The sequence below is a fragment of the Nicrophorus vespilloides genome, unplaced genomic scaffold (genome assembly GCF_001412225.1).
Source record: "Nicrophorus vespilloides isolate i.1.1-1 unplaced genomic scaffold, Nicve_v1.0, whole genome shotgun sequence".
Classification (NCBI taxonomy): domain Eukaryota; kingdom Metazoa; phylum Arthropoda; class Insecta; order Coleoptera; family Silphidae; genus Nicrophorus; species Nicrophorus vespilloides.
Genome location: NW_017095536.1, coordinates 108,905 through 121,297, shown reverse-complemented (window position 1 = coordinate 121,297; position 12,393 = coordinate 108,905). Strand labels below are relative to the sequence as shown.

Genomic DNA, 12,393 nt, shown 5'->3' with positions numbered 1-12,393 from the left:
ATTTACTCATACTCCCATACAATTAATCTTATAAAGGAAATAAATTAACTAAAATGTTATTTTTTACCACATTTATTAAAATTTAAAAATGTAACATTTAAAACATATATTTTAAAATAAGTATGCATAAAATATATATATATATAAACAAAAAAAAATAATAATCACAACATAATAAAGTTTTATAATCTCAATAAACCTCGCCTGGGAATATTATTCGCGTTTTGGCTTTCTTCGGTGTAAATTTCATCAATATTCTCTTGTATTCTAAAAAAAACTGAAATTAAAAAAAACACCTTAATTTTCAATTATTGATAAATACCTGTATCTCAATGCTGTGTTGAGTTCAATCAATTGGTCGGTTCTGCCATCAAAAGCCTGCGATAACTTTGTATTCAGGTCCTGACTATGAACCGCTGAGTAGGCAGATGATAATTAAAATAAATTTTAAGTAAACTAATTAAAGACTTACTTCTAATGCCAGCAGATAAACTTTGGATAATAGACACGTGATTCTTTTGCAGTTGTTCGTCCATAAACAATATTTCGTCGTGAAGTGCACGTATCCACTTCATTAGTCTCACAGTTTCTCGTAAAAACTTCATGGAAGCTCTGCAAATACATAATTAAATCGTCTGGTATGGTGAATCAATATGAATGAATGGCTTACGGGAAATGTACGATGATATCATCATTCTGGAGTAGCTCATACAGTTCTTTGACATAAGTATTTATCAGCACAACGATCTTCCTAGGCTTCTGCTCCATATTGCTGCAAATTGAAGTACACGCCATGGCTTCCTGGAAACTGGTAAACAGTAAGATCAGCAATGTTTTTTTTAGAAACCTTTGCAAACCTACTATCGCTCTGGATTCAGATCATTCAGAAAGGAAGAGATGCGTTTGTAGGACGCATTCAGCACCGTCTCCTGTACACAGAGTTTCCTGTGTCGAGAATTTGCTGCGTTAACGTTCTCAATCAGTTCCTTGCATTGCCTCAAACATTTATTGTGTTCTTTGATGGCATCCGCACTCATCCCTAGACGCGTACAATTAACATTCTTCAGAACACCAATCAATATGAGCAGTCTATTGGAAACGGTCTTCAGCTGATCCAAAGACTGGCACTCCTTCAAGAACAAATTAGCTGTGTAATCGTACTGGTTCCGAAGCGCTTTCCTAGTGCAGTTCATCAGATTCGCCTGGTTCAGCATGTAATTGGCGGCGAAGTTTGTGCACGTCTTCAGTATGTCAATATTCAATGGTTTAGGCGAGAACAGACCTCTGATCTGCACCGGAAAATTAATCTTAGAATTATCGTTGAAACTTCTCTTGTTGAAAAGCATTAAAAGGCTATTTGGTCTTATCTGGAAATAATAAATATTTATATAGATTGTAAAGCAGCGATTCTTGCGAATAGAAACCAACATCGTCAAAACATTCGAAGACTTTCCTATCATTGTTATCGTAATACACGTTATCCATAATGAGCAATTGATCTTCGATGGAGATGCTAGTATCAGTTTTGATCCAATCCATCAGCGTACTTAACATAGTAGTGTCATCGATCTCGTAATGATAAATGCGATAATTGAAAACAGAAAATACGCGGATTATGCGCGTATTCAGGATATGATCCAATTCTTCAAAGACGTTCCTACTATTACCAGTAAGTCCCCTGTCTTTGGGATCGAATCTGAGCATGATCCTCAACCATCTTTCTAGGTGCTTCCTTAGTAAAGGAGAAACATTGTTTTCGATGGTGATCTCGTTCGAATACTTCGTTTCGCCTGAGAGCGTTTCGTATATGTAAATTACATCAGGCGACTTCTTAATCAAGCATTCATGTCTGAAATTCAAGAAAAAAAGAAACATATTTAATAGATTTTAACTTGTTGATGTCTGTATTATAACCTTTGCGCTGGGTTCTTTCTATGCAAAAAAGGTAATATCCCGCAGATTACTTCGAAGACGACAATACCGAATGACCAGTAATCCACGTTACAGTTATATGTTTCGTTCATCAGAATCTCTGGAGCTAAATAGTGAAGTGTACCTACGAAGCTGACGGTCACGGAGTTCAGTTCCTTCGCATATCCGAGATCGATCAGTTTGTATATGTTGCAATTCATTCTTTGTTCTTTTCCAATTTTTTGTCTGACGATGTTCTCTGGCTTAATATCTCTATGAGTGATTTTTCTATTGTGCAAATACGCTATGGCACTGTTCATGTCCTTAAGAAAGAACCGCAACTCTTCCTCTTGCAAGCCGCATATGTTGACCGGTTGCTTCAAGAACATTCGCAAGTTCCCGTTCTCGCAGTATTCCATCGGGAGCATCGGAAGGAGACTCTTATTGTACTTCTCCAATTCCATGGCCAACAGATCCGGCATCGGCTTGTAACTCGCGATGTTCTCATGCTTAATCTCTTTCATAATATCAACCTCATTGCACCAACGTTTCCTCTGCTTCAGTGGAATATTTTCAGGTGATGTCCATTTGCATTTTTTTATTGCTGAAATTTGAATGGTCAATTATGAGTCATTCCATGGATACAGTGGATATATGGTTAGAAAATATCAATTTTTAAATAGAACAAACCAATATAATCATTGGTGATGCTGTTTTTCCAAAGAGTAACTGTACCAAAGCCACCTGATCCCAAAGTTAATAAATTTTTCCAATCCCCTATAATCCTTGGTTCATTCATTATTGATAATCTAGGAAATAATAAAAATAAAATAGTCCATACTCTAACTTAATACAGTTTTATTTTGTTTAAATTTTATTTTACACGCAATATTATTTGAAGCCAATTAAAATAATTACTAAATTACCTTATTAAAATATCAAACCATCACAAAATTACAAACTATGTACAAATGACTACACAACCAGCTACACAAAAGATATAAATAAACATCAGTGAATTTAGTTATCTTATTTATAGTAATATTATATTTTGCAGGAACTTAAATTGCATCAGGTTGCCCAATTTGCTTCGAACCACTTCGAACCTAATTCAAATGATTCAAATTTTATTGTAATTATTCACACAGATATTTAATTAAATTAATAAATTGCCATTATCGTGTAGACACATACTAATTAGATATTTAAAAGAAATATATTTTGTCAGAATTGTAAGAATATCTTGAAACAGTATGGTTTTGAGTTTCATTTGAAGCTATTTGAAACTAACTTCATGCTAATGTAACAACGTGCTTTTCAACCGCACTTGAAACAACTTAAATTTTCATAAATCAATAATCATGCAGTGTAAATATCTCCTAAAAACTGTTCATTGTTTATTGTTATGTGGATAAACAATATTTAACTGAATTATAAGTAGTGAGTAAACAGTTTTATTAGTGTTATAAATATTAATTGTGTTATTACCTTCAGTCTCAATAAACTAAAGGTGTTAAGTGTTGAATGAAGACATGGATAAGTTTGTGGATGAGTGGCTTATTATCCAGACGCTAGGTGAGGGAGCTTATGGAGAGTATGTCAATCATTATTTGTTATGTTATTGAGTTCAATCTTATATGTATACTTAATTTCAGGGTCAAACTTCTTGTGCACCAGGTATCTGGGGAAGCTGTTGCAATGAAAGTTGTAGATCTGAGGAAATGCAAGGATGCTAAAGAATGTGTGACCAAAGAGGAGAAAATCCATAAACTCATGATGCATCCAAATATAATACGAATATTGGGAAAGAGAGAAGAGCCCAATACTATTTATATATTCTTGGAGTATGCATCTGGTGGAGAACTGTTCAATAAGATAGGTGATTATTGATTAATCTTTTACTATACAAATGATGTTCATGGTATGTTTGTTTAGAACCTGATATTGGCATGTATGCAGGAGATGCACAAAAATACATGAAGCAACTTTTAAATGGTATGGAATATTTGCATTCTAAAGGGATTACTCACAGGGATATAAAACCAGAAAATTTGTTGCTTGATGAGCATGGTAATTTGAAGATCAGTGATTTTGGCATGGCCACAATATTCAGATTGAGAGGAAAGCAAAGACTTTTGGACAAAAAGTATTTTTTTCAGTAAAGTCAATAATTGTCAAGACTAATGTCTCATTTTAGATGTGGAACTCTGTCCTATGTAGCGCCGGAAGTATTAAAACAGCCGTATTATGCAGAGCCAGCTGATCTGTGGTCTTGTGGTATAGTTTTTGTTGCCATGCTGGCTGGAGGTTAGTTCAAGAATAATAAAATGAAAACCATAGTGAGATTAAACAGTTTTGCAGAATTGCCATGGGATGAACCCACACAGGAATGCAGGGAGTATAGCCAATGGATGAAAGATACGTGCATCACCCAGACACCTTGGAGTAAACTCACAAATGTGGCTTTCAGCCTGGCCAGGAAAATGCTGACCCATGAACCTAAAGCACGACCTACGCTTTCGCAAATATTACAGCATCCTTGGATGAACATCAAATTTCCAGATTCAGGTTTGAGTCTTCTATTTGTTATGTATTCGTAAATGCAATTACTTCTCAGCATTTGCTGCCTGAGGGGTGGTTCTACTTTGGCAATTTAGTCTTTAATGATGTGTTTGATATTTCATAAAGCTAAATTACCAAAGCAGAAAGCCCTCAACCGACAACTGGAGCACACACAAAAACGTAGTTAAGCATTCTTTTAATGGATCTCGTTCTAATTTGTTGAGATTTTAGCTTCTTGTGATATTGATGAACCTGATAATGCATGTGAACCTAACGCTAAACGGCAAGCGTCCATTGCAGACTATGAAGGATCGCACGAGACGCCGACGGTTACGTCGTCTCAACCTGCCCCAAGAATTGCCAATAACATTGCTCCGGAGAGATTGGCCATTCTTATGCAGAATCGTGAACAGGTGTGCTTCTCGCAGCCAACGAGCAACGATGATCTCATAGTCAATTCCCAGTTGCATTTCACACAGAGTCCATTGACGCAGGTAAGACTAACCGATTATACCATAATAATCACCATTTATAATCAATCGCAATTCTATTTTAGAACAACTTCCAGAAGCTCATTAAGAGGATGACCAGATTCTTCGTTAAGACATCATGTGAGAAAACCACAATGCAATTGTGCAAAGTCCTTGATCAGCTTTGTTACAATTGGAATTCAGATCCTTCTGGCGTGGTTAGTAAATGCGATATAACATTTTAATATGTTATACAATTGTATTTTTTTTGTTGCAGATAACTATATCGCTGATGGATGCCAAACGGATGCAGCTCGTCTTCAAAGCAAACATCTTAGAGATGGATGGCAAAATGTTAGTGGATTTCCGCTTATCGAAAGGTTGCGGTTTGGAGTTTAAACGAAACTTCATGAAAATCAAAAAGTCTCTACAAGATATTATATGTTAATTAACAAAAACAGTATTCTTTTTATTATTCGAATCTACTATTTTTATATATAATGTTTAAACCTATTGTTGAGAAAAATATATAATAGTTTCTCATAGAAATATAAGAACTGGAATTCTTTATTTTTATTTATAAAAACAAATATTGAAATAAAAACTTAATCACTTTCATTACTGGAAGCCCCCGTGCTTTCCGCTTCTTCTGATTCGGATTCTTTGGGCTTGTTCTTTTTAGTCGATTTATCATCGCTATCAGATCCCTTCCTCTTGGTAGCGGTCTTCTTTTTGTCATCGTCGGAGCTGTCATCATCGCTCTCGATGTACTCTTTACTCTTAAAATCTCCACCTTTCATTGGCGATGATTTGACAGACTTGCTGCTGCTGCTACTGCTCTTTGATGCTGTAGCGGCTGCTTTCGTCCTTGATTTGAATTCTGCTGCGCTTCCGGATTCCTCATACTCCTTCATGGCCTTTGTGTAATCCTCCTTGAGCTTTACAGCCTTCTTCTCCCACTGCGATTTGTCTTTGAGCTCCTTCCACATTTCTCCTGCCTTCTTGGCGATCTCAGTCACCTTGATACCAGGATTATCACCTTTGATCTCCTCTCTGGTCTCGTTCAGCCAAATCATGAAAGCGGTCGGCGGCCTCTTCGGTTTGTTCGCATCCTTCTCCTTCTTCGGTTTGCGTGGTTTCCTCGGCTTCTCCGATACGGTTTTCGCAGCCTTTGGCTTTTTCTCTTTCTTCTCCTTCTTCTGTTTCTTTTCCTTTTTCTTAGAATCCCCATCTGTTGCTTTGTCATGTTTTTTAATATTTGTCGACTTTTTGTTTAAATGTTTATGATTACCTGATCCACCACCACTACCAGAACCTTCCTCATCGTCGTCTGAAGAACTGTCCGTGTGGTTACTATCGTATTCCTCTGCCACATCGCTCTCCACCTGATCCGGGTTGAAATCATCATCTGTACTCTCATCGCTTCCACCGTCATCGTCGTCGCGTTCCTGCGCTTCAGCTTTGACACGCTCCAAGTAGGCATCCGGTTCGTTCTCGTCGTCTGAATCTCCAAAGTCATCTTTCCTGCTCGTCTTATCCTATAACATTGAATAATACAGTTAATGCACCTCTTGTAACCTTCCTGTGCAGGTATGAAACTTACGTTTTTACCACGATTTTTAACGTTCAGGTTCTTAGAACTTATGAAGTCGTACAGTTTATTGTATTCATCCTTTTCAATACTGTTGAAGGTGTGCACTGTTCCTGATTTTAGCTCGACCTCAAAGTCGAAAGATCTCGTGCTTCCGCCTCCTCTAGCGAAATTCACCGAAAGAACTTCTTCAAATCTGATATGAAGAGGAGGCTTATGCACGTACATGAAACCACGTTCGAGAGGATACAAATATCCTGCAGCTGCTTTGAACGAACATCCAATTGCTGGAGTTCCAGTATGTCTGTAGTAAATAAAAATATACATTTACTTGCTTTCACATGATATTCTACTTAGAACTCACCCAATAAATCCACCGGAACCTGTGATCTTGCGATTTACAATAACTTTCATGACCTTTCCAAGAACTTCATATGTAGGCCCAGACAACTCCTTATCCAATTTACCCTCATATTTATCCTTCAACTCCTCTCTATAATAAATCATCAATTAATTATTCAAGCACACATAAAATCTTCTATTATCTTACTCAGAAAACGGCAATTCTATAGATGTTTCCTCATCCAACCCAAACAACAGAACAAGATAATGGTAACGGGTTTGACCCTGCTTAATAGGCGGATCCAAACTAACGACAAAGTACATTTGTCTAGAATCTTTGTGAGGTAGCACGAACATACGCAAAACAGTGGACATGGGAATTTTGTAATCGAACGTTTTTCCGTGCAATTGAAAGAAAGAGTTGAATATTTTGATATCATATCGACCACTAAAAACAAGAAATTAATAAAGAAACAGTTTGATTTTAATGTAAAGTACAAACCGTGGAGTGAGACAATGAATTTCTCTGAAGATAGCAATGGCATCTCCAGAAACACTAATAACACTTGCTTTCTGCATAACTTGTTGTTGGAATGCCTCAACTGGATCTAATTCCCCATTCAATTCATTTGATGGTATATAAAATCTCATTTCCATTAAACTTACTGGTGCATCATCATTCTAAATAAAAAGCAATAGTTTTAGATACAGTGGTATCATTGCAACAAATTAACAAACCTGGTGAAATTCCATGGTAATTTCATTCTTTCCAGTGTTACATTGTGAGACATGATTTAAAGGTATCTCGAATGCGCTGTGGCTTCCAATGTCAAAACTTAGAGCAGATCCATTGAACTTGGCTGTACCCCAATTCCAGCCCTTGAGACTGAGCTCTTTCTCTAACATGTCCATTTGGTATGTGCTAGAGAAGAATTTTGCAATTTTCTCCTTCTCTGAATCCTTAAACCCAGCAAACCTGTGCAAGGTACCATTCTTTAAGAATATCCTTATACCCAAAGAGCCAGCGAAGTTCTGGAAGTTGACCATCTCCAAATCGTTGGATTGGATTTGATCAACTTTGCCAGTCTTGCTGTTTTTGAATACTATATTTTGATCGGTCATTTTGATCCTGCCCGTGGTCTAATAACAAAGAACAATTATTAAAGTTGAAATGAAAACATGTTGAATACATACCATGCAGCCCTTGATTTCCGCAGAAACGTCGGAATACTCCAAGAAGTCCATTGTAGCTAATTCTGTACACCTATCGTTTCTGTAATCACCAACAAACACCAGGAATATAAGAAACCAAATGCCGAATTATGAAGAAAAAAAAAACGATCCTTAAGGAAGGTTATGTCAGGAGGAAAACAACCATCGGCATGCAATGGCGCCCAAAAATATTTAAAATTTGATTTGTGATGACAACCACCAGATGGCCTATAAGCAACGGAACGGAATATGAAACGCACCAATGAGAAGATATACAGTACAACCTCATTTATCGAACATAATTTGTTTGTAAGAATGTTCGTAACCGAAACTTTTTCTATTTTCCCCATAAGTATGAAAGTAAAATGTATATAATCTGCGTTTGAAGCGTATTTTAAATTATAATAATAGTATTTATTGCAACAATTAGAAATACAAAATAAAACTTAAATACAACAATAATAAAAAGTCAAATGCTACAAAGGACTATTGGTCTTTCTGCCCATCAAATTTTATTAAACAATATAAGAACGATGTGTGGATTTATGTTCGAAAACCAAAATATTCGATATCTAACGATACCTCGGTTTGCGAACATATTTTTTTCTAAAGGATGTTCGAAGACCGAAACATCTTCTATTTTCCCCATAAGTATCTATGTAAAATGTATATAGTCAGTGTAGGAAGCGTAGATCGATTGCTCATCTGAAGCTTTCTAATAATGCATAAAAACCTACTTTATAAGAACGTTGTGTATCCATCCACATGTATTCGTTTTCTGAAGTAACCAACATAATACCGATCTTATATCGAATATAATTTAGGTTGTTCGAATACCGAAACTTATTCTACTATTTTCCACATAAGAATCAATGTAAATAATCCGTGTTGGAAGCGATTATTTTAAACCATATAATCAAACGTTGTATGGATTTATGTACAATTAAACCATATATAACGTAATAATTATTGTCATTCAAAAATAAACTTGTTTTTTTTTGCATTTTAAAATAAAGATATTACTATTTTTATGTTCACAACCCTATTTCTGCCATTCTTTCGGTAATTATCAGCCACAACTACTTATAAAGTAGATGCACGATGGAAATGTTCCTGTCGTGACTCACTTCCTGTCTAGTAGTTTTGGAAATCTGAAGCAACTTAATATTACTTCTTTGCGACATAAAATTCCATGAAATTAAAAACCAAACCAAAGAATCCTAAAATCTCAATAACTACTAACATTTCAAAACTATCAATATATTAAAAGTTACCTAATCATATAATTTTCTTGAATACAAACTAAAAGAAAAACGAAACTATTTGAAATAATTACAAACTTACTTACTAGTGTTGAATGATTTCAGTGAAATCTAATACTCTGATTTAGCATAAAAATTAAAATGATTTCCATAATTTTTAATGTAAACATTTATTGCTTTCTCAAAAGAATTGTTAAATTTCACGAAGAAACATAAAGGGTCTTATAAATATTAAATATAGTCTTTAATTTTAGGACCCACATGTAATACTGAACACACAAAAAAAACGTTCAAAAGATTTTTTCTTTCTTTTTGGATTTATTGCTGTTTGTGCAATAAACGCACAAAAAAAAACTTAATTTATAAATATGACAAAAATATGGAATAATGTAAATTAACAACATTCAATATACATTAAATTTGTAAATATATATATCATTTTTTTTTATATATATTAAATATGGGCGGTTGGATTATTTTTCTTGTGAAACAAAAATCATAACCGTAAAGATCAATTGAACACGCACTCTATACATACTTAATGTCTATTTTACAAATGAGAAAGAAGTAAATAAATGTTCTTATTTTTTTTTATAAAGTTTTCTTTTATTATTTTAGTACAAAACTTCGTGTACGACCATCCTTTACGAGTAGTCCGTCTTTGAAAAATTTTAACTAAGTAAAAATATTGATCACTTTTGTATCCTTAGTAGTTAAAGAAAAGAGGAAAAAGAAAAAAAAAATGAATGATTGTTTATGGGATGGGAGTAGGGATTGAAATCAATCGCGTCTTCGAAAGTAATCAATATTTCTAATCACAATATCAGTCAAGCTTAAGATAAGCTCTCATAATATTTCGATTTCATTACGTTAAAAAAATAGATAAATAATTAACAAAAAAAAACTTAAAATAGTAATGCTCCCATACTGCCCATTTCACTTTGCTCCTTGACGAAGATCTCGAAGTATTGATAGATGATTGTGACGGCGAGGAGGATACCAGTTCCGGAACCGATGGCTCCCATGAAGTCGGCGAGTACGGAGAGTGCTCCGATACAGAGACCGCCAAAGGCAGCGGCAGTTGGGATGTATCTGTCTAATTCGCGGATCATGGAGTTGTCCCTGTGTCCGCGCATCACCATCTGCTGTTCCTTGAGTTGCTTAGCTACGTCCTTCGATGAAGATCCAGAGACCTCAATCCAGGTCTTGGAGAAGAAAGCGCAGGAGCCCAACATGAAGGTGATGTAGAGGACAGCGTGGACGGGATCCTCGAGGATGTGTCCGACGCTTTCCGGTGGACTCAGATAGTAGCAGAGACCGCCGATAGGGTAAGACCTAGCTGGACCGCCGCCGCCGACATCGGCCCAAACACCGAGAAGGTTGATGATGAAGTTCCCTTGGAACTTAACGGCCAGCATTTGCGAGATCACGTACAGATTGGAAACCAAGGCGGATTGCAGGATGATCGGGATGTTTGAGGTGTAGAAAAGTTTGATTGGGTAGCTGGAGTATTGGCCACGGTACCTGGCGCTCTTGATTGGTAGGTCAACACGGAAGCCTTGGAAGTATATCACTATAGCAAAGACGAGGATGGTGGCGAGGAGGTTCATCAAGTTGGGCAAGTTTTGCCTGTAGAAGGCTTCCCTGAGAGCGCGCACTTTGTCTTGGCGGGTAGTCAGAAGGTGGAACAAGGCGATCACGGCGCCTTCGAATTCGGTTCCTCTGCCAGTATTAACAGTGGCAGGAGAGAACGCCTTCCAGATGATGGTTTCGCAGATGTTGGTGGCAATGAACAAGGAAATACCAGATCCCAAACCGTAGCCCTTTTGCAGCAACTCATCGAGAAGCAGCACGATCAAACCAGCGACGAACAGCTGGATGATGATCAACAAGCAGACGCCAGCGCCGATCTCGGCTGGGTCTCCGTACATTCCAGTCATTACGTAGACAATGGCTTGGCCGACAGTGATCACCATTCCGAATACTAAAATATACACAAAAAAATAATTACAACCTGTGCATATAAATTTCAAGAAAGCTACATACATTTTTGAGCTCCGTTGAATAAAGCCCTGTCCTTTGGCGTATCACCGACTTCGATAATCTTAGCGCCAGCCAACAGTTGCATGATAAGACCAGATGTTACGATTGGAGAGATACCCAGTTCCATGAGTGTACCCCTGTTTGAGGCCAGAATAACACGGATCCAGTAGAAAGGATCTGCAGAGTCTGAGCTCATGATACCAAACAGTGGGATTTGACAACAAACCAAGAAGATGAACAGAGTGATTGCAGTCCATAATACCTTTTCCCTGAATTGGATCTAGAAAGAACAAGAAACAATTAGTGGATGCACTCAATAAGCAATTGAACTTTGCAATCCATTTAAATGGTGCCACATGTACTAAAAAAACAACACAGCTGTTGGGCTGAAAAGCATGAATGAAAAGTGGCACCAAATGCTGAATCTATAATACAATATTGTGGGGAAACCACCGACGAACGTAATATACGTTTCCTATTGGATCGCAGATTGCAGCTATAGATAGAAAAGTGGTGAAATAACGGAAAATAACCTCACCTTTCTTTCGGGTTTAGCGATTTCTGGCAGTATACTGCAGAAGGGCTTTATCACCTCCAGGAATTTGACTGTGAACAGAGTAAACACAAGGGTGAGCGTTTGTGGCTTGTATACGTAAGCAAAAAAAAAAGATGAACACCGCGGCGTATGGGCACGCTATAAATATGTTTTTTTCTCTTAGGACGTGCGCGACGTTAGATGGATTGAATGAAAAACGTTTGGATACTTACTGCCCATCGTGGTGGGTTTTCTGAAGACTTCCTATTGACTGGATCACAGATGCCCGCTATACGGTTCCTTGGATGCGGTCCAAAATATGTGGGGAAACACTTGTCTCTTTGATGGTGGGTCGTGGAATGGCCCGCACACATCCACACTTTACGGTACTTTCGAATATTTGGCTTGTCCGACTGACACGACACGTACACGTAGCACTCTGTAGCTATCACGTGACCGGTGATG

At 36.9% G+C, this 12,393-nt stretch overlaps 4 protein-coding genes across 9 annotated transcripts; 1 reads left to right on the top strand and 3 right to left on the bottom strand.

The window, feature by feature from the left end:
* Window positions 1-166: 166 nt before the first annotated feature.
* LOC108569535 (inhibitor of nuclear factor kappa-B kinase subunit beta-like) lies at window positions 167-2,925 on the bottom strand. 2 transcript variants are annotated; one of them, XM_017931122.1, is made up of 9 exons: window positions 2,838-2,925; window positions 2,602-2,720; window positions 1,915-2,515; window positions 1,429-1,849; window positions 862-1,367; window positions 671-808; window positions 473-612; window positions 323-416; window positions 167-267 (listed from the first exon to the last, which is right to left on the bottom strand). In XM_017931122.1, exons 2-9 carry the CDS (start codon window positions 2,708-2,710, stop codon window positions 183-185), a joined length of 2,094 nt encoding a protein of 697 aa, XP_017786611.1. In that variant the 5' UTR covers window positions 2,711-2,720; window positions 2,838-2,925; the 3' UTR covers window positions 167-182. The 2 variants fall into 2 exon arrangements, with proteins under 2 accessions (XP_017786611.1, XP_017786619.1); XM_017931130.1 differs by lacking the exon at window positions 2,602-2,720 and having other exon boundaries at window positions 2,838-2,907.
* A 325-nt stretch (window positions 2,926-3,250) lies between these two features.
* Window positions 3,251-5,447, top strand: LOC108569681 (serine/threonine-protein kinase grp). Of its 3 annotated transcripts, XM_017931334.1 has the most exons (9): window positions 3,255-3,351; window positions 3,406-3,505; window positions 3,567-3,790; window positions 3,847-4,057; window positions 4,109-4,218; window positions 4,273-4,479; window positions 4,705-4,967; window positions 5,030-5,161; window positions 5,221-5,447. In XM_017931334.1, the coding sequence occupies exons 2-9, from the start codon at window positions 3,444-3,446 to the stop codon at window positions 5,389-5,391; spliced, it is 1,380 nt and encodes a 459-aa protein (XP_017786823.1). In that variant the 5' UTR covers window positions 3,255-3,351; window positions 3,406-3,443; the 3' UTR covers window positions 5,392-5,447. The 3 variants fall into 3 exon arrangements, with proteins under 3 accessions (XP_017786832.1, XP_017786814.1, XP_017786823.1); XM_017931343.1 differs by having other exon boundaries at window positions 3,251-3,505; window positions 4,774-4,967; XM_017931325.1 differs by having other exon boundaries at window positions 3,251-3,505.
* A 59-nt stretch (window positions 5,448-5,506) lies between these two features.
* Window positions 5,507-8,273, bottom strand: LOC108569662 (FACT complex subunit Ssrp1). 3 transcript variants are annotated; one of them, XM_017931306.1, is made up of 8 exons: window positions 8,071-8,273; window positions 7,615-8,016; window positions 7,379-7,557; window positions 7,085-7,324; window positions 6,899-7,027; window positions 6,547-6,838; window positions 6,235-6,481; window positions 5,507-6,180 (listed from the first exon to the last, which is right to left on the bottom strand). In XM_017931306.1, the coding sequence occupies exons 1-8, from the start codon at window positions 8,119-8,121 to the stop codon at window positions 5,549-5,551; spliced, it is 2,172 nt and encodes a 723-aa protein (XP_017786795.1). In that variant the 5' UTR covers window positions 8,122-8,273; the 3' UTR covers window positions 5,507-5,548. The 3 variants fall into 3 exon arrangements, with proteins under 3 accessions (XP_017786795.1, XP_017786803.1, XP_017786787.1); XM_017931314.1 differs by having other exon boundaries at window positions 5,507-6,174; XM_017931298.1 differs by having other exon boundaries at window positions 5,507-6,481.
* Window positions 8,274-9,931: 1,658 nt separating this feature from the next.
* On the bottom strand, window positions 9,932-12,393 carry LOC108569651 (protein transport protein Sec61 subunit alpha). Its single transcript, XM_017931286.1, has 4 exons — window positions 12,162-12,393; window positions 11,932-11,999; window positions 11,397-11,673; window positions 9,932-11,334 (listed from the first exon to the last, which is right to left on the bottom strand). The coding sequence occupies exons 1-4, from the start codon at window positions 12,166-12,168 to the stop codon at window positions 10,256-10,258; spliced, it is 1,431 nt and encodes a 476-aa protein (XP_017786775.1). The 5' UTR covers window positions 12,169-12,393; the 3' UTR covers window positions 9,932-10,255.